We start from the raw sequence: 27,588 nt of genomic DNA, 5'->3' as shown, positions 1-27,588 counted from the left end.
CAGGATGTGACTTGCTCCAAGTCACATAGGGACTGTTATCACTAAACAGAAATGAAATTCACCAGGCCTACCATCCAACTCCCTTCCCGCCATGTCAGGCACACCATCCTGGTGCCCTGTCCCATTTCAATGGCAGCAGGAGACCCCTGTCACCAAGTCACAGTGGGGACAGGCCTCAGGAGCCTAGGGCTACCCCGATGTCGAGTCAGGCTGACAACAGCCTGGCAACATTACAAGGCACAAACGCTGTTCCTTTTTCCCAGCTGCTGTTTCTACATGGAGGAAGAATCCGTTGAGTCTACACCCAAGGGTCAACCCGATAACCCAACATCTAGCTCAGTCAGAAGGAAAGGAAATACACCCAAATATTTTGTCTGCTTAATATCAAAGATCCAAATGTTTCGTGACCTCAGAAGCTCTGATATTCTGTGCCAAAATCTCATCTCCTTTCGCGTTTAGAAGAAAGCTGCTACTATGGGAAAAATCTTCCAAGAATTATGAACTCAATTACAGCCCTAGAGATGGTTCTATTATTTTAGTTAACAATAATGCATGAAGACTTTTCTACTCAGGGCCCCTGGGGATATTGTCATCGTTGTTGTTTGGTGGGAACAATGGCTGACTCAAAAGCAAAGCAGGGGATTTATCTCTACACGGTTTTTATTTGCCAACTTTGAAAAATGATTCAGAAATGTGTCTCTTGGAAAAGTGGGTGTAAAATTGTGTTCTTCAATTTAAGTAAAATAAAAGTGCTCTTGGAAAGTGGCCTAAGGATATAAACTCACAATAGGGGATTTTCCAAGAGAGTCCCAATTTTAATAACATTCTCCCCCTTTGGTCTCTATAATCACGTTCTTATTTGACAGTCCATGGGTCTTTTTTGTTTTCTCTCCAAAAGATGGTCATCCCCCCAGATGAAGAAATGTAAATATATTTAAAGTTTCAAGAAGCTCTTTTCACCATTTGGATTTTTCATTTGAAGGTTCATTTGTGTTTGTTGACTTCAACACAATCTCAAATTCTCCCAAATTTTAATGACAATGTACGTCACTTTAGGAATGCTTTCAGCAACAAAGAACAGAAAACTCTGTGCTCACTGATACTGTCAGGTCCTCCTTTTCTCTCTCTCTCCACTTGCCAATCTCAGTTTGTTGATGTCAGTCTCGTCTGCTAATTCGAGCTTGGAAGATGGCAGCACCGAAGTCACATCTGCTTTCTGGGAAGCTATTAGGGAGCCAAGCAAATGGCTGCCTGAACCCCCAACTCTTTTGCTTTTTCCCCCTCAGCAGATCTTTGTTTACTTCATCTCTTTGGCCAGAACTGTGTCTATTCTGCCATTCCCAACTCCAGCCCACATAGTAGAAGACTTGCTGTTATGTGCCTGCTTGTTGCCTTACCAAGGTTATAGCAACTATAGACTTTCAATATCTGTAAACACAACAGATGAAGCCTAGAATGCATGCTTTTCATTGTTAAGTGCATCCTATTGAGAGTATTAAAATAGCAAAGCTCTTTCTACCATGAATCTGTGACTCCTACTTCTGGGCTCCAGGTACCGCCTGACACCATAGCCAAACGCATCCTAAAAGTTTTATAGTCATTGTATACTAATGGGACATTACAAACCGGCTTACGTGGCAAAGTCTGCCTTTAGCACTCAGCAGAGTTTCCATTGATTCTCAAGATTTCTTGTACTTCCTGGTCAATGTCAGTAGGTTGGGGACATTTTTAAAGAAACACATAAATTACTACTCAAGGCCTTTGCTTAATTATTTATAATTGTATGCATTTGCCTAATGGAAATTTTCACTTTGTGCTGAATTTCAAGATCCATGGGGATAATACTTCCCCTTTTAGTAAAAGGTTGCATTCTCTCATCGTTTATTGCTCTCATAGATCCATGGAAATTCACAGTCAGAGCAGAGGCATCGTGTAGACAGAGAGAAAGGTTACAGAGGTCTGAGCTGGTCTGGAAACAAATTCACTGGAAATGCCAGGGCCCAAAGGTGAAGGGGCCCCATGTGATGAGGTGGTACCCAGCAGGCACATGGATACAAAGACGGGTGTGTGATAAGTGGGCTTGCAGACAAAAAAAAAAAGTTCATCAGAGACAGGCTTCTGCTCTCCCTGAAAGAGAATTGAAACATTGAAAGACAGATCATCCTAGTGGAAAAGAATATTCCCTTCTATTCCACCCCCTCAGCGCCCCCTGCTGTTCACGTTGTGGAACTGCTTGACAATCCAGGTGTTTTCCTTGTGGCTTCACAGCAGGGACAGGGAAGGAAATGAGAATTGCTTATCTGGCTCAATAGATTTCTGTAAAAGCACTTCAGAGCATCTTTCCCCAAGTCTTCTCTCTCAGAAAAATTCCCAAGTGAAGGTAAAATTGTTCCAGAACTTACTGCGCTTGTTTATCAAGGGAAAATATTGGGCATACCCAGCAACGATTTAAGTCCTACAAAAAGGAAACTTGCAGATGTGGTCGATGTTTGGAATTTGCTAAACACAGAAAACAAATCTGCTTAGGAAAAGAAAGTCTGGAGCTCTCTCTGCTGATGCTTTCCCATGGAAAAATCAAGACAAGGCAGAAGAAGATAGGCCAGGCAGATCCACTTCCACAGATTGGCCATTTCCCCGTGAAGCCAACTCACTGTGGTGTTTTCAGGACAACAGACCAGTGTCTCCCTTTCTACCCTTGGAAAAATAAAGAATGCTCAGGTTATCTTGGCCTCTGGCAAAGAGCCTCTCTTTACAGAGGCCAACCTGCACCTAGAGAAAAAGAAAGACTTCAGAATCAGCACTGTGGACAGAAGTTAAAAAAAAAAAACAAAAAAAACAATTTTAGAACTAAAAGTAACTTGAAGACCAACTACCCTATTACAGAGGTGAAAAAAACTGAGACCAAGAAGTGAAAAATGCCTTGCCCAGGCCCACATACAGATAGAGGCAGACTGGTACACGATCCTTCCTGCTCGCCCAGCCTTTATCACTCCATAAGCAGTCTCACAAGGAAACTACAAAGGCCCTTTTAGGTTTCTGGCTGACTGACCCAGAATTTCTCCAGCTACAAATACTTTAAATTATAGGTTAAACGTAGGAAAAATATGTTAATACATAGCTGAGTTTGCAAGAAAAAAGGAAAACAGATACCAAAAACACAAAGGGAAGAAAACCAAGCCCTGGAACAGAGGATATGGCAGCTCTTAGGGGTGTGGATGGGAGTATGGGAGCTGGAAATGGACCCAAATGTTCAGGTGTTTTGAATGTTAGGTGTTTTACCTACATAAGGACTGTGTAAAAAGGAGAGCAGACACTAAGACCCATTCACACAGTGGGACCCTCAAAAGACCACGTGTCAATAAGAGGGGCACTCAAAAATACTTAAATACTTATTGGCCCAGGGGGAGGACATGGGAATTTGACTTAACTGGGGTCTTGAACAGAAAAAATATATATATCCCAAGAGAAATTAACAGCCCAAGCCTGTGACATGGGGCAGGCGCAGAGTCTGAATTTTACAGTCTGCTGGGGGAGCTCCTTGGAGTACCTGGCAGGAACAAATACAAAACACTTCTGGAGGAATACTTTACAATTCAGGTCACATGGGGTTCCTAATGACAAATGGATCACTACAAAAGATGACCTCATAATTAAAAATTACCAAAATAGGTAAGGAAATGATGGATCCACCATGCCAGAGAATCAGCAGATACAACCATGGATGAAAGAAACAATAAACAACCAAACCCGGCAAGATTAAACAAACAAACAAAAACCACACAGAATTATCTGGTAGAGACTATAAAGTAATATCGTAAATGATGAAAGACATGAAGGAATAGAAACCTAAGGAAATAACACTCTAAAAAATAAACTGAAAGATCTATAGCAAGAGATTGGATTAGTAATTTTGAAATTTCTCACAAAGTAAAGTTCAGACCTAGATGGTTTCACTGATGAATTCTACTAAACGTTTAAAGAAAAATAAATACCAGTTCTTCGTAAACTCTTCCAAAAAATAGAAGATGAGGGAACACTTCCCAACTCCTTCTATAGAGCTGGTATTACCCTAATATAAAAACCATTCAAAGCCATCACAAGAAAACAATACACCAATATCCCCTATGAATATAGACACGAGTCATCAACAAAATACTAGCAAACTGAATCCAGCAACGATAAAAGTATTATATACCATGACTAAGTGGAATTTATCCCAGGAATGCAGGGTGGATTCAACACATAAAAATCAGTCATTGTAATACACCAAATCCGCAGAATAAAGGTCAAAAAACACATGATCATCTCAATAGACAAAGAAAAAGCATTTGACAAAATCCAACACTCTTTCATGATGATAACTCTCCATAAACTAGGAATAGAAGGGAATTTCCTCAGTCTAACTACTAGAACTAATGAACAAGTTCAGCAATATTGCAGGTTACAAGAATCAATTATATTTCTGTACACTTGCAATGAACAGTCTGAAAATGAAAATAAGAAAACAATCTCACTTATAATAGCATCCAAAAGATAAAATACTTAGGAATAAATTGAGCAAAAGTATAAAAGTTGTACTCTGAAAACTATAAAACATTGTTTAAAGAAATGAAGGAAGACCTAAATAAAAGGAAGGACATTCTGTGTTCATAGATCAGAAGGTATAATATGGTTAAGATAATAATACTTCCCAAACTGATCTACAGATTTAATAAAATCCTTATCAAAATTCCTGATGCTTTTCCTGCATAAACTAACAAGCAAATCCTAAAACTGATTTGGAAGTACAAGGCACCCAGGGTAGCCAAAACAATCTTGAAAAAGACAAAAAACAAACAAACAAAAAGACAAAGTTGGAGGACTCACACTTCCCAATTTCAAAACTTACTACAAAGCTACAGTAATGAAGACAGTATGGCAGTGTCGTGGTAGGATAGATGTATAGATCAATTGAGCAGAATTGAAAGTCAAGAAATAAACCCTTACATTTATGGTCAAGTGGCTTTTTTTTTTTTTTTTTTTGCGGTACGTGGGCCTCTCACCGTTGTGGCCTCTCCCGTTGTGGAGCACAGGCTCCGGACGCGCAGGCTCAGCGGCCATAGCTCATGGGCCCAGCCACTCTGTGGCATGTGGGATCTTCCCCGACTGGGGCACGAACCCGTGTCCCCTGCATCGGCAGACGGACTCTCAACCACTGCGCCACCAGGGAAGCCCTCAAGTGGCTTTTTATAAGAGTGCCAAGACAATTCAATGGGGAAAAGAATCATCTTTTCAACAAATGGTGCTAGAACAACTGGATATCCACAGGCTAAAGGATGAAATTGGACCTCTTCTTATACTACACCCCAAAATTAACTCAAAATGAATCATAGACCTAAAACTATTAGAAGAAAATATAGGGGTAAATCTTTGTGACCTTGGGTTAGGCAATGGTTTTTTAGATATGACACCAAAATCAAAAGCAACAGAAGGAAAAAAATAGATAAATAGGACTTAAAATGTTTTTGTGCTTCAAAGGACAACCCATAGAAAAGGAGAAAATATTTGTGAATCTATGTATCTGATAAGGGACTTGTATCCAGAATAAATAAAGAACTCTGATGACTCAATAAGAAGATAAAATAACACTTTAAAAAAGGGCCAAGGATCTGAATAGACATTTCTCCAAAGATGATATACAAGAAGTACATGAAAAACGCTCAACATCATTAGCCACTAGGGAAATGCAAATGAAAACCACAATTCAAACCCTGTAGGATAGCTATAATCAAAAAGAAAGACAATAACAAGTGTTGGCAAAGATGTGGAACGCTCATACATTGCTGGTGGAAATGTAAAATGATGCAGCCACTTTGAAAAACAGTTTGGTGATTCTTAAAAATGTTAAGCACATAATGACCTTATGACCCAGCAAATCTACTCCCATGCATGTACATAAAAGAAGTGAAAATATACATCCACACAAAAACTTATACACCAATGGTCACAGCAGTATTATTCACAATAGCCAAAAGTGGAAACAACCTGAATGTCCATCAATGGATGAATGCATAAACAAATGTGGTTTATCCATACAGTGGAATATTATTCGGCAATCAAAAGGAATGATGTAGTGTTAGATGCTACAACAAGGATGAACCTTGAAAACTCTGTACTAAGTGAAAGAAACCAATTGTAACAACCATATATGGTATGATTCCATTTATATGAAATGTTCATAATAGGCAAATTTACTGAGACAGAAAGCAGATGTAGTGGTTGTGAAGGAAGGTCCCTGTAGGCTGAAATCCACATTACAGGGAAATACTGTAGTGGGGAGAACATTCTAGGCAGAGGGAACAGCTAGTGAAAAGCTCTACAGCAGGGAAATTCCCTGGCAGTCCAGTGGTTAGGACTCTGTGCTTTCATTGCCGAGGGCATGGCTCAATCCCTGGTTGGGGAACTTAGGGGAAAAAAAAACCAACTCTACAGCAGAAATATATTTGGCATGCTGGAGAAGTGAGTGTTGCTTGGATTGGAAGGAAGTTACAGAAAGGCAAGTGAGTTTTCAATTTACATTTGCTTTTTCAGAATAGGAACACTTAAAACCACATCTAATCTCTGGGTCTTTAAATGGTAATTTGCCCCAAATTACTATTATCGGCTTGGACCCCTTCGGTCACAAAACATAGTGGAATTCTTGTGGACATCCCAGGGCACCCATCAAGGCAGAGAGCCCATTGGCAGGCCCCACAGTAAGTTCAGAAGAAGGCATAAAACTTGGACTTCCTTGGTGGTCCAGTGGTTAATTTAAGACTGTGCTCCCAATGCAGGGGGCACCAGTCGGGGAACTAAGATCCTACAAGCTGCACGACACGGCCAAAAACAAAAAGGCATAAACCTCAAAACAAGAGACAGTTTGGAGTGGGGCTTTCAAAATCTTATTGATGTTGTCACCGGCAATTGCATCTTACAACTTTTGTTAACATAAACAGGATTTTTGGTTATTTAAACGCAAGCAGGAGCTAAGAGAGGAAAGCTTGGTTGCCTGCCCCTGAAGGTGTGGAGCTGATCTCCTCTGAGGCCAGGTCAGCCCTTCGGGCCGGGGTTCCGGGCAGTTGGAGAGCAGCTGCAGTGCTTTCTCAGCAGGCAGAATCTGCCTCTCACCTTCTCCTGAGTCATTCCTTTCTATTGATTCACTTTACTTCACGCTGAGCATCATGAAATCTCAGAACAACTAAGACTGAGGGTTTTCAAGTTTGCATGAAACCACACACCTGAAGAGCCTAATACAAATGGCCTTTGGAGAGTGCGCCCATCTTTTTAAACCTATAGCACATTTGACTGTACCTCTACTACAGCTTTCATTGCAGTCCTCCTTAAATTCTACCTCCTGCACATGTATGAAAGGCTTGGGTCAAGGCCAGTACGCTCTGCACTCCTCCTGCCCCCAGGAGAGCCCCTGGCACAGAGCAGATAATCAATACTCTCCTGTTATTTGGGACTGAGTGGCCCTAGTCCTGATGTCGGTAGAGACCAAGAGCTGACCATCCTCTAAGACTTCTAAAGGGTTCAATATGACAGTTAAATATCTGTTTGAAGATGTGCATACAACTGTGAACCTGGTCCTTCAATCAAATTCCAACCTTGGAAATCAAACTGGGCCATCTGAGGTATGTGCTGGTTTTATGGTGGTTTATTAATTGCCCCAAACCACAATGCTGAGCTGTGGGGTGTTAAAGGTTAAGCCTCTGCTCTCTTTCCGGCTCCTCGGCTGACTGCCTTGCAGCAAAGGGTGAAATGACCCCATTCATGAGAAGGCACAGAGGGAGGTTCTAAAACAAAAGGTAACCAACCTGACCTGCAAAGTTAAGGCAGCGATTTTCAAGTTTAAATAAAAACCGACAGACATCCTTGAAGAGCCCAATAGGTAACGGTGATAATGATACGGTCATCAGTTCACTCAATATGGCAAATAAAACCCACCTGGCAAATCTTATGAGTCAAATGCTAGAAACCTGTTAGGAAAGAGGCAGCTGCTTCCACTGCCTGAAGCCTAGGGCTGTTGTGTTATTTCCCCCAACACCCAAGGACACATAACCTTTTGGTTCCCAAGCATGATATGCTTTATAGCTTGCAAAGCCTGATAACATTGTCCCAGAGTCCAAGTTGTTGGTTCTAAGTCCAGCTGCATCTCATGCTCTGGTGTTCCCACCTAGGTCACACAGTGCTTTCTTTGTGTACATTTCCCAGTGAATTTTATAACAGGAGCAGTTTAGAAGCCTCATGACCTAACAAGCCCATAAAAGATGAAATTGCACCCAGATAGAAGTTTTTAAAATCCAGCATAAGATCTCCTGCCCTGTTGGGTGAGTGTCTCAGATACGAAGCCGTGCTTCCCGCTCGGAAAACGGGAAACTTTTCTGGATCCTCAAGATCTGGGCTGGGGCTGGGACGGAGACAGAACGGGGAGTTACTCCACAACACCTGCACTCACCACGGTCTTCTAAATCTCGATCTTGTGAATAGCACGATCTTGTGAATAGCACGGTTACATCGCATTGAATTAAAGGTCCTTCTTAGAGCAAAGTTTAAAAACGTACTGCTATTTCTGTAACCAGATCGTGGCATTTATTAATTTTTTCATATATCAGGAGCTTCCAAAAAGGGCTGCCAGTGGCAGCCCCTTTCCTTCACCTATGAGAGCCTATGTCCTGGGGTCCCGCAGATCTTTGAGGTCAGGGACACGGGTGCGCAGGAAGGGGTCAAGCAGGGAAATCAATACAACTGGGGGACGTGGGACCCTCTTTCCGAGTCCCCAAAAGGCAGCTGGGGGTAGCGCCCGCGGAGAGCGTGGGTGTCAGGGCATTCGTCGCCCGCACTGAGAGGGGCACTACAGGGCTCTAGGACCACAAAGGCCTGACGAACTTCGGTATGGGCTCCAAGCAGAACAGCCTCGCAGGGTCCGGACCCCAGCGGCCCAGTGCGCCTCAGGTGGGGACGGTTGCCCCAGCTCACCTTCGCCCCGCCCACCCACCGCCTCAAGAAGATTTGCTCGGCTCACTTGGCTCAGCGCGCCTCTGCCCCGCCCACACGGGCCTCACTGACCCGCCCACCACGGGCCGCCCGCTCGGCCCGCCTCCTTCCCACTGCCCCTGCCGCCTCAGGTGGGGTAGTCCCGCCCACTCGGGCCGCCCCGCCTCGCGGCCGCCCCGCCCACCCCGCCCGCCTCAGGTGGGGCCGCTTGGCCAGCCCTGCTCGCTCCAGAAGGGTTGGGCCGCTTCTCCTGAGGTCCTCCAGGGCGGCTGCGGCGGTGGCGGTAGCGCTGCAAGTTTTGACGTTTCGGACGCGGAGGCGCGCGCCTGCACTCCCCGGCCGACGGCTGTGGAGGCGGCTGACCCTCGAGGGCCCCTCAGCCGCACCCCGGCGCTCCCGCCGCCCAGGGTCGGGCGGCCACGAGGCCCGGCCGCGTTCTCCCGCGCTCGCCAGCCCGGCGGCTGCAGCCATGTCGCGGGGGCCGGAGGAGGTGAACCGGCTCACGGAGAGCACCTACCGGGTAAGCTGGCCCGGGGCGGCCCAGGACCCTGGGAGTGCCGGGGTTCGGGGTTCGAGGGCGGGAGTCCCGGGGACAGTGGAGGCAAGGGGGTTCGAGGCCGGGGAAGCGGGGAGGCCCCGCCGGCGGCCGGCAGTCCTCGCCGGGGGAGACGGTCGGGATTTTTCACCTTCGGGGTGAGGAGGGGACTTTACGCGGGAATATCCTTCCCTCCCCCATCCTCTCCCCTTCTCCCCTCCCCCTCCTCTCCCCTCCCAGCGCTGGAGACGCCCAACAGATTACACATTTCACAAGCAAACGTCTGTGGGGAGAGTTGGGGGCGGGGGCGTCTTGTGTCGCCCCTGGGGCGCGTCCTCCTCCCCAGCTTCTCCTTGGGGTCGGTGACCGCGCCGGCGTGGCTGCGGCGATTAAGCTCTCGGAGAGCAAAGAGCCAAGCTCGAGTTTCCTCTGAGAATGTAGGGGGGAAACTCCCAGGTAATTAACAAGCGCCAGGTGAGCTGAGCTCGGCGCGGGGGCCTCCGGGGGGCGCTCCCTCTGAGACCCTGCCTCACACAGCTTTAAGTTCAGCTTGGCTTTTTAGACGTCGATTATTTTGTGAGGTTATGGGAGTCAAAGAACGCCCGAGGTTTGAATAAAATAGACCTAACCTCAAGGAATGCGTCGATGGTCATTCTCTTAACTTTCACTTATTACGAGCGAATGTTTCCAGAAACGAACAGTTTTAGGATTAGTGGCCAGTTTAGTAAGTTTAAGTACTTATAAATGAATTCCAGTTGAAATAAGATATGTGTTTAATCATCTGATATTAATAGAATACAAAACAACTTTTGTTTTAATTCGGCTTAGGCTCATGGAACTCAAGTTCTCTAAATTCATTTGTAGCCATTTTTAAGACCCACAGTTGGGTCATTTTTTATAGTTTTTTTTTTTAACCCTAAAATTTAGTTTCTAGTTTTGCAAGGTCTGAGTGAATTCCTGAAATCAGAGTTTATTGACTTTTGTTGGCTAAGAATAAAAGCATGAAAACAGTTTCATAATCCTTCGAAGTTTAAAAGATTGGTTCCCTTCATCTGGATACACAAATACTGTCATATGTAGATTATACTGCATAGGTAGATACAGTAGGTACAGTTGTCATGGTATTTGGGGGCTCAGTAAGTAAATGTGACCAAAATCCGTTCCTTGTTCATGTTTCCTTAATAGAGGGCAGTTTTTAGAAATCCCAGAAATTTGAATGTTAAAGTTTTACCTTTGGGTTGAGATTGTTTAATATTTAAATGATCCTGAAGATGGTGGGGTAGGAAGTGGGGCATGTTGATGAAGTGTGTAAATATAACATTTTTACTCTTGGACTTGGGAGTAGTGGCTACTCTGATGACTGTCCAGTTAAGGACGGTAAAACTGTACTTTTGTGAGGAATGCAGATCATTGCAAATTTGAGTGGAGTTGTGCTCCTCCTGCCTCCAAAACACAGACACATATATCTTTCCAACCTGAGATACCAACTCTGGCATGCAATCGTGAAGTCACTCTTCTCTGCTTTTTCTCCCAGTTCTTCCTGACCTTCACTTTTAGTGGTGACTCAGTGGAGGGACTGTACTCAAGTGAATTACAGTGCCACAAATGCCAATGTCGCATTACTCAAAGAACTGAGGCAGGAGGGAAAAAGTGTGGATTTTATAGTTTTGGTTATGTGTATTTATAGACATAAAGCATTGTAAATCATTTTCATATTTTGAAAGGCTATAATACACTGAAGATTAGAGACCAGTACCTTATTGCTTTCTACTCCCAGGTGTCTTAAAAGATACAAAAAGCTCACAGATGTTTATTGACTGACTTTAATCACCATTTCCTCGTTAATGTTTGGGGTCATCTTTAGGTTGGGATGGTGGGATAATAATTTACAGCTCCAGATAACAAGTTTATATGTAATCTATGAAGTGGATGCTGCTAGCTCACGCTTTGACTATGATGGAAATGCACAGTGAAATTTTATGTTCACAGGTCTGATTGAAAGCCCACCATCCTTTCACCACCTCCTCTTTGGGTTCTTCCCCTCCCCCACCCCACAAAGACGAAAGCTGAAAACAATTTAAGTTTAATATGGTAAAAATCTCCCTGCAGTGTTGATGAACCTAGAAAAGAGGTCTCCTTTATGTTACCTGGCAAACCAGAATGTTTTACTAATAGAAACACAACCTAACCAGGTGTGTTTACAAAAGCCACCTGCAAATGAGATTTTATGACTTACATGGGTTTTAGATTTTTTTTTTAATACTGAAATTTTTCTAACTTTGAAAAAAAGGAATACTTTAGAGAAAAGGAGGAATTATAAAGTGGTGTGATCCTCTGTATGCAGTATCAAATACCTTTAAATATTTATTTAAACATTTGCTGAGTTTTCTGAAATGTATACTTAGACAAATGATTACTGGAGAGCCATGCTAAATCCCGGGAAGATGTGTATTTTATGGCGTCACAAACAAATGGCATGGTAGTAAGTCCCAAAATGTCAGGTAGTGTCACTGTTGCTAATTAGAATTAAGCCAAAGATCCCTCTCCCTCCCCACTCTTCAGCCTATACTATGCCCATAATTTTCCCACAGCAGCTTGCTTGTGATTTTGTATGGTTTTCTAATGAGTACGTGCTTTAGTGGTACAAGGAAGAAGTAAAGTTCAAAAAAAACCCTTAATTAAAAGTAACCACACACACGCAAAAAGTAACCATAACCTTCCTAGAAGTTAGAACTGTTGGTCTTAGGAAGTTGAGGAGGGCTGGATGTGATGTCATCCAGGGATGTCACCCCTACATTAATCTTGCTGAAGCAGCAGTGATGGGGAAGGGGACACAGAGGTCTTTGTTTAAATGCCACCTTCTCAGAATCCCACTCAAACAGCTTTAAAATCCCAGATGATGCCATCCATCTCCCAGTCCCACCTAAGCCTACTTTACCTTCCCCCACTCCTCACAGTGCTTATGACCTTAGCATGTAATATATATTTACTTACCATATATGTTTATTCCTACTCCAACTAGAATGTGAGCTCCCAAAGGAAAGAAGCTTTGCTTGGTTGTGTTCTGAGCAGTTAGAACAATTCCTGGCACCTAGTAGGTGTACATATTTGTTGAATAAATGAACATTTAATTAATTTCGTTAGCACCTGTCCTGTGCCAGTCTCCCCTCTCCCTCCCTTGACACTGTGTTTCATTCGAAGTGTACATCAGCTGTCTAGGTGGACATGGATCTTGTATACCATTGAGAAGGTGAGGCCCAAAGTCTGTGAGAGACCAGTGCCCACATGCCAGTTCCCCTGCCAGCCTCTATCCCTCTCCTTTTTTGTATAGAAATTTAGCTTGTAGTGGCCAACAAATGCACAAACCAAATACATTTTCATACTTCAGTCATCTAAGATGTCACGCAGAAGTTTGTCATCGTTAACTCATCATCATTGACATGTTTTGAACAAACCTTTCTTTAAATAAGAAAATGAGGTACTTTTGTTCTTTCACTGGGTAAAGCAAGCAGTCTAGGCCTATGTGCTAGGTTTCGTTTGTGTAAGGGTGGTTTATTTTCTCGACTTGGGTTTAAGTGGGGACATGTAAGTGAAAGTCCCTGCCTGGTTGGCTTCCAGTGTGGACTGTGGCATATAGGTCTAGCTTTTGAAGCTTTCAGTTGCTGTTTATGTTTATTGTTGTTGTTGTGTAGGCTACTTGATATCTTCATGTGTTCCCGCCATAACACTACTTTCTTCGGGTATGCTGAAGATAAAATGGGACTTGCAGAAGACCGGACAACTTGCTCTTGGCTCCATGATGACTAAAAAAGGGGATTGTAAGAATCAGGTGCCAGGTAGCGGCAGAAAGCGTTGCCAGGTATCGAATATTAAACCGCACAGCCCAGTATTGTAGCTTTTTTTATGGTAAAATGAAAACACAAAGCCAAACACTGAATGTCCTTTCTTGTCATAACATTTTTCTTGATTGGAAAGAGGTTTTAGAACTACAATAACATTGCTAAGCAGACAGAGCAACGTCCTTTTTAATGAAGGTTGGGGCCACTTGGACTTGTGACACCGAGTTTCAGGTTGCTTTTGAGTTTACACTTGTGACATTATTCCAGGATTAGGCATTAATTCTTGCCTTGCACTTTTATCGTAATGAGCTGCAGGCAGACCTGCAGGGGAAACCTAATGTCTGTGCAATTGCAACCAGTTGGACTTTTTTCCCCTCAACATTCCACACAGGTATTTATTCTGCACTTCAAAAGTAAAAATCATTATAAAAGCAGCACAAATATTCATTTAACTTATCTGTTAACATTTGCAAATGTATATATTTTTATTTCTAAAACTTTTATTTTTATTGAAGTATAGTTGATTTACAATGCTGTGTTAACTTCTGCTGTACAGCAGCACAGTGATTCAGTTATACATATATGTACATTCTTTTAAAAATCCTTTTCCATTCTGGTTTAATAGTTCCCTGTGCTATACAGCAGGACCTTGTTGCTTATCCATTCTTTTTTTTTTTTTTTTTTAAATATTTATTTATTTATTTTTAGCTGTGTTGGGTCTTCATTTCTGTGCGAGGGCTTTCTCTAGTTGCAGCAAGCGGGGTCCACTCTTCATCGCAGTGCACGGGCCTTTCACTATCACGGCCTCTCTTGTTGTGGAGCACAGGCTCCAGACGCACAGGCTCAGTAGTTGTGGCTCACGGGCCTAGTTGCTCCGTGGCATGTGGGATCTTCCCAGACCAGGGCTCGAACCCGCATCCCCTGCATCGGCAGGCAGATTCTCAATCACTGCGCCACCAGGGAAGCCCATCCATTCTTATTTCTAAAACTTTTTATTGAACTTTAATATGCACACTGAAAGGTTTGCTTAGGTGTATAGAGCTCACTAAATTGTCACAAACTGAACCCACGTGTGTAACCAGCACCCAGATCAAGAAGTAGACCACGACCGGCCCCCAGAGTCCCTCTCATGGCCCCTGCCAGTCACTGTGTCCCCTCCAAGATAACTGCTCTCCTGACTTCTAGCAGCGCTAATTAGTTTGGCTTATTTTGTCTGCCTTCTTTCACCCAGTGTGTCTGTTGGATTCATCCATATCACTGTAGTAGTTGTAGTTAGTAGATCTAACTCCACTGTAGTTAGTAGATCCCCCATGCATGCGGGATCTAGTTCCCCGACCAGGGATCGAACCTGGACCCCCTGCACTGGGAGCGCGGAGTCCCAGCCACTGGACCACCAGGGAAGTCCCTGTTATTTTTAATTTGGGTCTTCTCCCCACTTAGATTGTACATGTTTGTGAACAAGTCCCCCAGATTATACTTCTCAGCATTTCCCACAGTCATTCATGTTTTATTAATTTACATGTGTGTGTTGGTTTTAACCTCAGAGGCTCTTTAAAACTATATTTTTTTCTGATACCAGAGAATTTCCAAAATTTCTATGAATATTTACACCAAAAGTAAAAGCCACCCAGAATCCCACAGTTAACTCTTACTGTCACTCTTTCCAGTATCTGTCAGTACATCTTTCCATGTCAGTCAGTATCGTGTGCTTCATCACTTTGATGACTCTCCATTCTTCATCAGAATTTATTGATCCACTCCCCTTTTCTTGGATGTAAGATGGTTGCCAATGCTTTGCTATTAAAGTACTGCACTGAACATCATTGCAGGTAAAGCTTTGCACAAATCTGGGATCTTTTCCTTAAGCTAAATCCCCAGCAGGAGTTGTGGGTCAAAGGGTAGTCAACATTGTAGAGCATATTTGTGATACATTGCAAAATGCCCTTCAGAAGACTTGCCCCAATTTATGCTGTAATCTGATCCTGTGAGAATGTACCTTTCCTGAACCTCAACCAATTAAGTAGGTCTTTTAAAACTGCTTCCTTTTTTTCTTTTTCTTTTTTATAACCTTTAGAGGGTTTAAAAAAAAAGTAGTAGAACATGTATACCTATAACATAGAGTAGCTTGTGGACATTGGCTGGGAGAACACCCTAGATTTCATGTCTAGCACTACCGGGTATAATTTCCCCTATAAACTTTGTACTTGTAGATGTGTCCAGAGTAATTACAGCTCTGTGGCCCCTGAGGCCTGTATGTTTCTGTTCTTACTTTCTTCAGCCTTGATTTTATACTTCTCTTTATGTTTTCCAGACCTTGAGTCGGTCTTTCTGGTTTATCATTATTTTAAGGACTGTGTTCTGGTTGTAACTCAGATCTTTATGGTTAAAGGTAAGAGTTGTGGAAATGAGATGAAATGTTACTGGTTTCTCTCTCGTTCCAAAATAAATGAAAAATATTACCAGAATGTGTTCCCAATCTAGGAAGCAAAATAAATAAGCACCCCTCAGAGATGTAAGGGATTGCTCAGGGCCTTCTAGAGCTGTGTTCTGAGAGAGAACAGCCAGTGGGTGAAGATACTTCTGGGTTTGTTGCTTAAACTGGTTTTATTTATATGGTAATTTGGGGGTTAAAAGTCCCTAAACAGTAGCAATTCCTCCAATAAAAATATTAACTGGCTAGCTGTGGTTAGCTCTAGGGCAGGGGGCAAGGGGCTTTTACTTCTTACTTACAGTCTACCTTCTGGGGTGTTTACATTTTATGTGAGCGGGTTACTTTTATAATACTTAAGCTAAAAAAAAAACCCTAGAAATTGATATATCTGTTCCATTTTAATGGATAAAAAGTTTTAAAAACTAAGGTAAAGTGTGCCACTTTCTACCTCTGTTTCGCAAATTAACCTTCTGAGGGTAAACCTAATTTAAAATCTTAACCATTTTCTCTTAATTTTTACTTATGCGGGTACATTTTTAACTTTTACTAACCTGAGACTGTGAGTGCAACAGAAGAAAAATTCAACAAAACTGAGAACCAAATTCTAGTTCTTACAACTATCTTTTCAAAGTCTTACTCCTGATGTTGCAAGCAGCTGATCCACTTCGAGGTGCAGCTGTATCCTTGAACTGTACGAAAGCAGTAAGATGGACCAGAAAAGGTACAAAATTGGTATTAACAACCTGCCAAAGTAAGAAGGGATAAAAGTTCAGATGATAAGAACATATTGCCTATAATAAACATGAACAAGACCTGGGTGTGGGTCAGGACAGATCTCAGATGACAAGTCCAGCTACTAGCCACCCTAAGTGCTTCCCTTTGACCTTCCGGATGGAGCAGCCCCCTCCTGAGTTAGGAGAAGAGAAGCTCCAGTCTGGGGTGGGGGGTGGGGCTGGGGGAAGGGAGGGGAGAGGAGGACCAGAGACAACCCTGGTCACCTCTTGGATTCGGATGCCTGAGACCTAAGCTAACAGACCAATCCATTTCTGGATGCAAAAACTCAAGTGACAGAAGAGAATCAGGAAAATCGCAATGATAATTCCTTATATTTAAGTGCTGCAATTTAAAAAAAAACTTTTTTAATGGTTTCAATTGACCAAATGGTGTATTTTTTGCGGGCTTCATCTTACACTGGGAGCAGCTTGAGGTGCCGGCCGTAACTATGTCTGATGGTACAATATATTTCTAAGTGTGTAAACACTTTAAACATGCAAAACGCTGTTCTTACATGACAGTCCAACTGTTGTGCCCCTGAGACAGATGACTTCTTCAGCAAAACAGTCCATCCTTTGTGTTACCCCACATTCTGGTATGTACTTGATAATGCCATATTCCTCCATTTGACCTTGCCTTCAATTTTCACATCTGTGAACAAGGGTGAGGATAGTACCCACCTCATATGGTTGTTGTGAAGATTAAACATAATAATGAACGAAAGCTCTTAGAACAGTGTGTTGGCTGCGAGCAGTAGTAGCTTGTGTTTGCTGGACCATACCACCCTACGTGCATTGATTTTCATGTGTTTTGTTTACTGCTTATCCTCAGCATCTAGTAGAGTGACTGACACATAGGCAGGTAAAAGAATAGTATTAATATTATTGGCACAAATTTGTCTCTCAATCGACGAGCTGTACACTCCTTGAGGATTTTTTGAAATCTCTCATTGTGCTGATGGCACAGTAAGAACTCAAATATCTGTTGAATAAGTACGGATGTATGCTTATCTCACAGTTTGTAACTAAATCCTCACCTGCTCCATGGCCAGTGAAACTGAGATGGCACTAACAATCACAGCTACCGTGTTCTGAGCATCTGTTAGGGATGCACTAACTAAGCTTCCCAGCTACATTTATTCCTTCTGCAGCTCTCTTCTTGTGCCCCAGGCTGTACCAAGCACTGTGGTCACCACTGGAAACCACCCTAGAGAAGAAACAGCCTGTGCTTTTCTAAAGTTTATAGTTTATGACAGGACAACAATGCCAGCCTTTCCCCTCCGCCTTGGCCTGCCCGGGATCATCACTTCTGCGTCCTTGCTCCTTCCCCCCACCTCCAGCAGTACCAGAGGCGTCCTGCCTTTACCAGTTCCGTTCTTCAGACTTTGTTTGCTTTGTCCCAGTATTGGAAGAAAGGAGGAAAAGAGTGATGTATGAGCAGGTTAAGGTCAAGAAGAGTTTCTTAGGCAGTTTGTAAGAAGTCCTTGGAAAGTTGGCTATATGAGAGAAGTAGATGAAAACAAAACAAAAGTTTTAGAAGTTTTGATTCCCCTTACTGGTATCAGAACTGTATTTAACAAACTTGAACTATTTTTACATTATTTTGGGTTTTTGAACAATATTTCTCAGATTGCAAGGGCTGGGATTTTTTTTTTTTTTTAATTGTTTGCGCCGAGTCTTAGCTGCGGTAGGCGGGCTCCTTAGTTGAGGCTTGTCAGCTCCTTAGTTGTGGCATGCTAACTCTTAGTTGCAGCATGCATGTGGGATCTGGTTCCCTGACCAGGGATCAAACCTGGGCCCCCTGCGTTGGGAGCATGGAGTCTTGTCCGCTGCACCACCAGGGAAGTCCCAAGGGCTGGGATTTTAATGCAAAGCAGAACGACCTGTCTCACAGGATCTTATTGAGGGCAGTTCATTAGAATTATTCCAGATATTATGTAAGAGTGGTGTTTGGAAAGAACTAGTGAACTAAAAAAAGGAATGTCGCTTGCGATATGAAATCAGCAGTTTACTGCTGACGCTTGAACAACACGGGTTTGAATTTGTACAGGTTTGCTTATACTTGGATTTTTCTCAATAGTAAATACTGCAGTATTGCACCATCGCATTGATTGAATCTGTGGATACGGAGGGCCATCTAAACTCAGATTTTCAACTGTGGGGAGCGTGGGCACCCCTACGCCTCATATTGTTCAAGAGTCACCTATACTTTGATCTGGTAAAGTTCCTGTTGCTCGTTAAGTACTTGGGGACTTTCTAAACAAATGCAACTGAGCACATGAGACATTCTTTCCTGTAAATTCATTGCTTGCTTTTTATTCCATGACACACCTTTTAAAATTAATAATAACCAGGCAGGCAAGAACACTTAACCAAATGGTCTAGCGCGCCCTGTAGCCTTCAAAGTGTATGTCTGTCAACAGCTATTTTAAACCCAGTAACTAATCAGTTACTGTTTCCTTAATACATGCCATCTATCTGTGGTAAAGTTATATATTTCTAAATGATTTTCAAGTTATATTAAAGGTGTTTTGCATTTCTTATTTTCACCATGTCAGTCTAGATTGCCTGGCTATTTTTCATGCCTGTGTCCCTTAGACCATGCATTTTCTTTTCTTTTTTTTTTAAAAGATTTTTTTTTTTATGTGTACCATTTTTAAAGTCTTTATTGAATTTGTTACAATATTGCTTCTGTTTTATGTTTTGGCTTTTTGGCTGTGAGGCATGTGTGATCTTAGCTCCCCGACCAGGGATCAAACCTGCATCCCCTGCACTGGAAGGCAAAGTCTTAACCACTGGACTGCCAGGGAAGTCCCGACCATGCATTTTCAAGGGCTGGAACTCTTACCTCATTCATCTTTGGGTTCTGTACATCCAACATAAGGTTAGGCTCACTGTATGTGTGTAATAAAGAGTGAACAAGTGTGTAGTTGTTTCAAAGGCCCAAACGTGAGGACTTTACAAGTTAGTGGAGTGATAGATAAGTACGTGTTCTCTAGTACTTGCCATGATCTCCCTCCCTCCCTCCCTCCCTCCCTCCCTCCCTCCCTCCCTTCCTCCCTCTCTCTCTCTCTCTCTCTCCCTCTCTCCCTCTCTCCCTCTCTCCCTCTCTCCCTCTCTCCCTCTCTCCCTCTCTCCCTCTCTCCCTCTCTCTCACTCTCTCACTCTCACTCTCACTCTCTCACTCACACACACACACACACACACACACACGCAGGAAAATACCAGGAAAGAAGCAAATTTCCAGATTCTGATCGAAAGTTATGTAAGAGTTGTCCTAGCACTGTGGCTTATAGGAAGGATTATTTCCATTCTTTCAAATAAGAACATGGACCTGTAGGAACCGAGCAAAAATGAATGCTAATATTATCATAGCTGGAGTTTCAAGAAGTGATTTTTTTTTTTTTTTTTTTTTGTACCATATGCGGGCCTCTCACTGTTGTGGCCTCTCCTGTTGCGGAGCACAGGCTCTGGACGTGCAGGCTCAGCAGCCATAGCTCATGGGCCCAGCCGCTCCGCGGCATGTGGCATCTTCCCGGACCGGGGCACGATCCCGTGTCCCCTGCATCGGCAGGCGGACTCTCAACCGCTGCGCCACCAGGGAAGCCCAAGAAGTGATTTTTTACTTTAGTCTCACAGGTACTACTTCCTCTGAAGTTCAAGGTCCAAAAGTTGCTTGAAATCTGGGGTAGGGTCCCCAAATCCTCTTGCTGATGGAGGCCAGTGTGGGCCAGACATTGCTACCATGTCTGATAGCATTGGCAGTTAGTAAGCTAGGATTGCCTACTCTCAGCCTGGAAAGGGTTTTTAGTGCTGCCAGGAAATACGTGCAGCTATATGGAGTTATAGCACCTGCTGGACCTTGGACCCAGTGTAATCATCTATACATAAAATTACAAGGAAAGGCTTCCCTGCTGGCGCAGTGGTTAAGAATCCACCAGCCAATGCAGGGAACATGGGTTTGAGCCCCGGTCTGGGAAGATCCCACATGCTGCAGAGCAGCTAAGCCTGTGTGCCACAACTACTGAGCCTGCACTCTAGAGCCCTCATGCCACAACTACTGAGCCCGTGTGCCACAACTACTGAGCCCGTGTGGCACAACTACTGAAGCCCATGCGCCTAGAGCTCGTGCTCCTCAACAAGAGAAGCCACCGCAATGAGAAGCCCGCGTACCACAGCGAAGAGTAACCCCCACTCGCCACAACTAGAGAAAGCCCGCGCGCAGCAACGAAGACCAAATGCAGCCAAAAATAAATTAAAAAAAAAAAAACTACAAGGAAACGTGGTTTCAAATGATTCCCCTCATAGACACATGTGAAACTTTTGTCTAGTGTTTAAAGTAAAATGAAACTTTCTTTCACTGAAAGTGTTGAATAGGGTTCAGGCCATTTTTTCCCCCCAAGTTATGTTATCAGATGGTCATGAACACTGATTACCTATAACATGGTTCTCCCTCCACAATTTTCTTTAAAAATAACAATTGAAAACTAGTACACTAGTTTACTGGGTGGGATAGCTCTGGGACCTCATTTTCTTGACATGTTTGATAATTTCTTCCAAAACGTTTGAACAGTTATAGAACACACTTCTTTCTCACACCAGTATGTTGGGACCTTTTTGTTTTGCTTAATTGTGCTTTGGCTTCAGAGCAGTTCTTGCTGCCTAAATGAGTAGGGAAGGTGGAGTTTTGTCACAGAAATCTGTTTCTTTAACCAATGAAATAAAAGGTCCCGGAGATGTAATTGCTTCTAGTAACGGATCTTAAGAAGCAGGAAGACGTACCTTTCTGGTTCTGATCACACTGGTTCTCATCACTTGGTTGGTTCTTAAAGGAGCTTGGGATCTACCAGATGCTCTCAGAACTCTCTCAGAATATTCTAGGAGAGGCAAAGCCCAAAGAGGTGGCCCTGTTCTTTACTGACCACTAGCCCAGTGGCTTCTGGTGCAGAGGTCATGTTGCTGGGGGGGGGGAGCCATGGAACCCTTGGCGCCTCGTGGCTTCATTTCTGGCATGCCCTTTGCCCTCTGAATGAAGGACCACTTTTGCAGAAATAATTATCTACAAACCAAAGCCTGGTTATGAATAAAGAAAGGAAAGGAAGAAGGAAGGCAAAACAGTGTTTAAGTCATAGTGAAAGTTTCATGGAGTGGGGTTCCCTCTGTGGGCTGAAGATTTCCTATGAAACTGTCCTTCTAGAGGGACACGGTAATGATTTTTTGCCAGAGAAAAAGAAAATGGAGAAACATTTTTGCCAAACTCCTTCCCCAATCATAGCTGGAAAGATAACTGCCAAGCAGGAGATTGGTCTCAAAATAGCTGGGTTATCTTTTTCTACTAATGGATCTAACTGATTGAGCAGCGGAAGTTGCTGCTAACAGCTACATGGGCATACATGCTCTACTGACCAGGAGCATTGTTCTCTCTGGTCCTGGACCAGTGTTCACAGAGGACAGTGGATGACCTGCATCTCAGCACATCTGGGTCTTCTGTGGGCAGGCTAGTTAGAAACCACAGCTTTGTGGCATTTCTCAGCATTGCGGATTTAGACCTGAACCCTTAGCAGCCTGGGATGTCGAGAAGAGCAGGGTTTTTGTTGTTGCTGGATTGTTGTTGTTGTTGTTGTTTTTTTTTTAATAGCTTTATTGAGGTGTAACTTATAAACTATAAAATTATAGTTTTTTCATCTATTCACCAGTTAATGGACATTTGGGTTGTTTCCAGCAACGTATTTTTTTAAGGACTGTGTTATTGCCTAATACTTAAAAAGTAATTTAAATGTCAACTTGGAAAAACATAGGGTTGGGGAGCAAAGTTCACAAGGAAAGATGTGGCACTTGGAGATTTTGTAAGCCTGTTATGCCTTAGTAGGTAGAGGGCAGAATCTTGCAGCTTCTATGAGCCTCTGTTGGAGCTGTTACGTTGAGCTAATGAATCTGCGAGCAGTGCATTACCTCACTCCACCAATCCTTGCTGTGGCTAATCAGCCCCCCGGGTTATTGTGTCTGTGTGTTCAGATGAGCTGAAGGCACGTGATGCAGCTGATTCGTCCACGAGCACATACATCTCATATAATTTTAAAAGAATTCAAAAACTGCTGCTGCGAGTATACCTTGGGCATTAGATAGTCCAGGTACTGTTCTTGGTGCTGGAGGTGCAGTGGTCCTTGGCCTTAATTTACTTAATTTCCTTAGTTTCTACTAAGGAGACAGAGTAAACAGGTAATATCCTGTAAGGTAGTGACAAACCTTTTGATGAAAGAGAAGCAAGAAACAGCTGGAGAGAGGGCGGGAGGAGGAGGGTGGAGGAAGCTGTCTCTGAGACCCAGGTGGGCGGGTATCCAGGAGAAGGGCCTCCAGGCAGAAGGAGAGCAGGTGCAGGATCCCTGCGGTGGAATTGGTTTGGCCTGTTCCGAGCACAGCCCAGAGGCCATTGGCCTGGAGCTCAGAGATGGGGGTAGGGAGGGGAGGCCACAGCCCAGACTGGCTTGATTGCAGGCATGATCCATGCTTTTGGTGCCTCTTCTTACCCTGTGGTGAAAAGGACAAAAGTCACTAATGGCTTTATTCCATGATAGACTTGAGAGCTGAGGATAAAAACCACCTTTCATTGTTTCTCTTCCCCTGCTTAGATAGTTCCAGTCCTGTGTCCTTTTTTTAACGCTGACAAGGGAAACGGTTTACTGTACTTAAAAAAAAAAAAAGTACTGTTTTTCACCCATTGGGCAAAAAAAGTATGACACCAAGTGTTGGTGATTGTGGTAAAATAGCACAGCGGTTGTAGGAGCACAGATTGCAGCAGCCACTTCGGAGAAAGTAACAAACCCGAAAAATCTTCACGTACCCCATGCCCCAGCAGTTGTATTTCAAAGAGAATTCTCACCCACGTGCACAAGGAGACATCGACAGCTTCTTGCCACACAGTTGGTGTTAGCAAAAACCTGGAAGCCGCCTAAATGTCTCTCGGTAGAGGAAGTCCAGAAACCAGCTCACGCTGCTGTGCGGCCTGGAAGGTGTGAAATTGTGGGGCAGCCCGGCAGCCTGGAGTCTACGAGTGGAAGGTCTTTTTCCTCAGGGAACCCTAGTTTCATTCTTAGAGCCTTTCAGCCGACTGAAGGAAGCCCACTCAGATTTCTGAGGGTAATCTCTTAAAGTCTACTGGTAGTTAGCCACATCGACAATTCCTACCCGGCTGCACCGAAATTAGTATTCAATTGACTAGGTACTGTAGCAGACACATAAAATTAGCCCACAAAGGGATACCATACAGAAGTTAAATCGGAATAAACCCAGTTAATACATATCAAGGTAGACAGGTCTCAGAAGCATAACACTGAATTTAAAAAAGGATGTAAAATGTATTACATGATACTGTTTATTTTATTAAATGTACAAAGCAAAATTATTTATCAATCCTGACTATATGTGTGTATAAATATGAGTTAGAAAGTTTACAGTCTTAACTAGTGGTTCTCTGGGGAGAAGAAAAAGGGATATGAGACTTGGATAGGGTGGCCGAAACACCTTGTGGTTTCGCAGTGTCGTTCTGTAACGTTTTGATTTCTTTTCAGCAAAGGAAATTAATATGACAGTGTTAACCATTATGAATTCTTGGGAGGACTGCAGGTAGTTGGAGAATCTTCTTTTTCTCCCCCACTCCCTCCTTTTTTTAAGGGAAAGAAAAGGAGAAGATCAGAAATACTTGCCCATGTAGAATTGGTCCATATTGTGATGCTATTGGAAGATTAATTATATTCATCTAAAATCAGGAGTAAGGTTACAAGCAGGCATCCAAAAAGAAAAAATATTGTAGAGACTCCCATAATTTCTCACCCTAAAATAGTGCTCTCTGTCATAAAAGCGTTTTCATCCCACTTTATTGCACAATTCTCAAGGAATTTGTCTGGAGGCCTGAGTGGTGCGCGCAAAGGTTAGTGCCCAGGCCTGACTCTGCCTCTCACTGCCTGTGGGATCTTCGCTGAGGTTTTTGTTTTGTTTTGTTTTTTTGCGGTTCGCGGGCCTCTCACTGTTGTGGCCTCTCCCGTTGCGGAGCACAGGCTCCAGACGCGCAGGCTCAGCGGCCATGGCTTATGGGCCCAGCCGCTCCGCGGCATGTGGGATCCTCCCGGACCGGGGCACGAACCCGTGTCCCCTGCATCGGCAGGCGGACTCCCAACCACTGCGCCACCAGGGAAGCCCTTCGACGAGGTTTTTACATTTAACATCTCAGAGCTTCACGTCTCATCTGTAAAATGGGGAGGATAACCATCGCCTTGTTAGGATCTAATGAGCAAACCCGTGTGAAGTGCTAGGCACAGAGCCTGAAATGTAGGCTGCAGAGTGTCAAAATGTATCTCAAAAGGAAAAAAAGAGTAAAGAGTTTTGAACTGAATAAAGCAGATAATAATTACACCTCCAGTTTCCTTTGTACTGCAGACTACTGGAGGTTTTTTGCGTTCACGGTCTCTCTCATCCTGACGTGACGCTTTGAGGCAGGAGAGCCCGGATCGTTTGTTTTCATGTTACAGAAAGGAAGCGGTAGTGCCTGGAGACTTCTGTGTAAATAGGAATGCTCATCCATCTGGAGAGTTGACTAATATTTTCTATCTTCTGTCTTGCAACGTTAATTACTACAGTTGATTCAGTGCACTGTCAGGTGCCTTGAAGAACACACAATAGGTGCTCCATAAATATTAGTTATTATTTCAGTGAATTCTCGTACCCCTCATGAGGTGGAAATTAGAGGTTTTCCCATATAGAGGAGGAGACTGAGGCTCAGCATGGAGGGATGCGATTTGCCTGAGGACTCAAGGCCAAAGTATTTTTTATGCAATAGTCCCCCACCCCTCAGGTTCATTGCTACTAGGGTGGCATGTTACAAATTATAAATGATACAAATTGATACATAATACAGGTTGCTAGCTGGTAGCCTAGATAGATCATACAGACTAGGGGGCCAAAACATTGTTCACGTTTGACTGACAGGAAGCATTTTTGTGTATTTATATCTTCGAATATGAGTATTTTTGCTCTAGCTCAATATTTCAAACAAAAAACATCTTAGTTGTCTAACTTTCCTTTACTTGGCTTCTGCTCCCCATTCAAGATGGGTATGAAAAACATGGCTCTTCTGACCATCAGTTAGCCCACAGGCATCTGCCTTTTTACCAAATTTACTCGTCAGTACTTTCCCTAAAGGCAGGGGACATAATTACATACTGATGATGTTAGTCTAGGAACAGCAGCTTCCGACAACACATGTAAGAGGAAGTGAGATTTTTTACAAATGACTTCTATCTAGAAGTATTCTCAGTTAACCCTTATGAACAGGTATTCTTGTCACATGAAATTAAAATGTGCCTTGATTAGTTTAAGCATTTGTGACATTGCTAGATTAATTTGTATGAGATTATTTAGAATAAAATATCGAAATTTTCAGAGACATACAGTACCTGAATCAAGTTATAAAAAAACTCTGTATTAGAGATTCTTAAATCACTTTTAAAGTTTATTCCAGTGTAAATATAACCCACACTTTTCAACTGAGAAAATTAAGCACTGAAATATCAAATAAGTTGTCCTTGGTCTTGCAGAGAACTGGAAAAAGAAATGGAAAGAGAAACTAATTCTTAGGAATTTAAAATCAGCTCAGTTTAACTAGCTAGCTAGTCATAATTGTATTTATGCTTCATAGTCTATAGTTTCATACTGGTAAAGGTAATAATTTTTCAATAATGAAAGAAAAATCTAAATGGTGAGAAAGTTAAAAACCATCGTAAAATTGTATAATTCGTTTTAAAATTATGATCTGTAACGGTACAGGAGGCAGAGGAAATGTATGAGATAAATGGACCAACTAGAAATCTGGTGGAAAGTGCCTGTAGGGTCCGAGTGGCCTGTTCCTCAGCAGTTTTGGAAATAGCTGAGCACTGATTCTCCAGTGCTGCGGAGCTCTTGTGATAGGACCAACCCTCTTCATTATGAGACACAGCACAGGCACAACAGTGATGTTGCCAGTCATCTTATTTTAGCCTAGATGGTCCATATTCTTCCCTGAATGAAGATGAAACTCATTCTGGTTCAGAGTGGTTTGCCACGTTATCCTCCTTGCCAAGCAGTAACTGTTGGGATACATACTAAGCTTTTGTTATAGATGGTAACAAAATAGTGCTTCTTGGCCCGATAATGCCTTTTATAATTTATTTTGTTTCTGTACTTGGAATCTTAAACCTTTTATTCCTAGCGCCAAACTTAAAATGGATTTGTTCATTACTGCTGGTGATTCTCTCTACATTTGAGGCTCTATAAACAATTCAGGTCTTGCCAGGCCTTGACACAGCATGACCTTTGACCCAGCTGCTGCCCTCCCTCCAAAATGTAGGACCCATCCAATTCACAAGGACATGCACTGTAAAAATTTTATGGATTGTGGAATATGACAGCGCACTGCTTTTTTGTTCCTGGGTTTAAAAATAACATGTACTTCAGCTAAAATAACTAGATTAATGGCCAACAGCCAGTGTCGAAATGGATTTTCCACTGTTCAGAGAGGCCAGAATTTCCAGGGGAAACATTTCTGTAGCTAAACCTAAAATAAAGGATTGAAGTGTATGTTGAACTTACAAGCTTAAAAATTCTTATATTTTCTCTGAAGCTGATTGTAGTCTCACGTCTTAGTTGAACTTTTTTCCTGTTGAATCATTTGGATAGTGGTTTATGCTTGGTATTAACTTTGGAAGTTCTCATTATTTCATTGTTTTTGAAATTTTAAGATGGGAGTTATATGTAAACATTTCAAGAATTATATCAAGAAATCAAATTATACTTTCCCATTATTTGAATACGCTGAACAAAGAATAATCTTAAGAAAAAACACAGATCTTAGCTTCTCTTTGTAACTGCTTATCTGCTAGAGGACGGAGCTTGCTCTGCTGATTTCCTTATACGTATTACCATCTAGACTCAGCCACGTGAGATTATTTTAAGAATTTTAAATGA

The 27,588-nt window shown here is 42.9% G+C and overlaps 1 protein-coding gene across 6 annotated transcripts in view; it reads left to right on the top strand.

Moving 5' to 3' along the window:
• BAIAP2L1 (BAR/IMD domain containing adaptor protein 2 like 1) overlaps positions 1-27,588 on the top strand; it is a 106,179-nt gene that overhangs the window by 7,883 nt on the left and 70,708 nt on the right. For 5 of the 6 annotated variants that reach the window (XM_067705558.1, XM_067705557.1, XM_067705554.1 and 2 more), the window contains exon 1: positions 9,210-9,535. The exons of the other annotated variant lie outside the window; for it this stretch is intronic. In XM_067705558.1, coding sequence (XP_067561659.1) covers positions 9,485-9,535 — 51 coding nt within the window. In that variant the 5' untranslated portion in view covers positions 9,210-9,484. Of the gene's footprint in view, positions 1-9,209; positions 9,536-27,588 lie in introns of those variants that run through there. 6 annotated transcript variants of the gene reach the window in all.

The sequence above is a fragment of the Pseudorca crassidens genome, chromosome 15, assembly GCF_039906515.1.
Source record: "Pseudorca crassidens isolate mPseCra1 chromosome 15, mPseCra1.hap1, whole genome shotgun sequence".
NCBI lineage: Eukaryota > Metazoa > Chordata > Mammalia > Artiodactyla > Delphinidae > Pseudorca > Pseudorca crassidens.
This window is presented reverse-complemented; position numbering and strand designations above follow the sequence as displayed.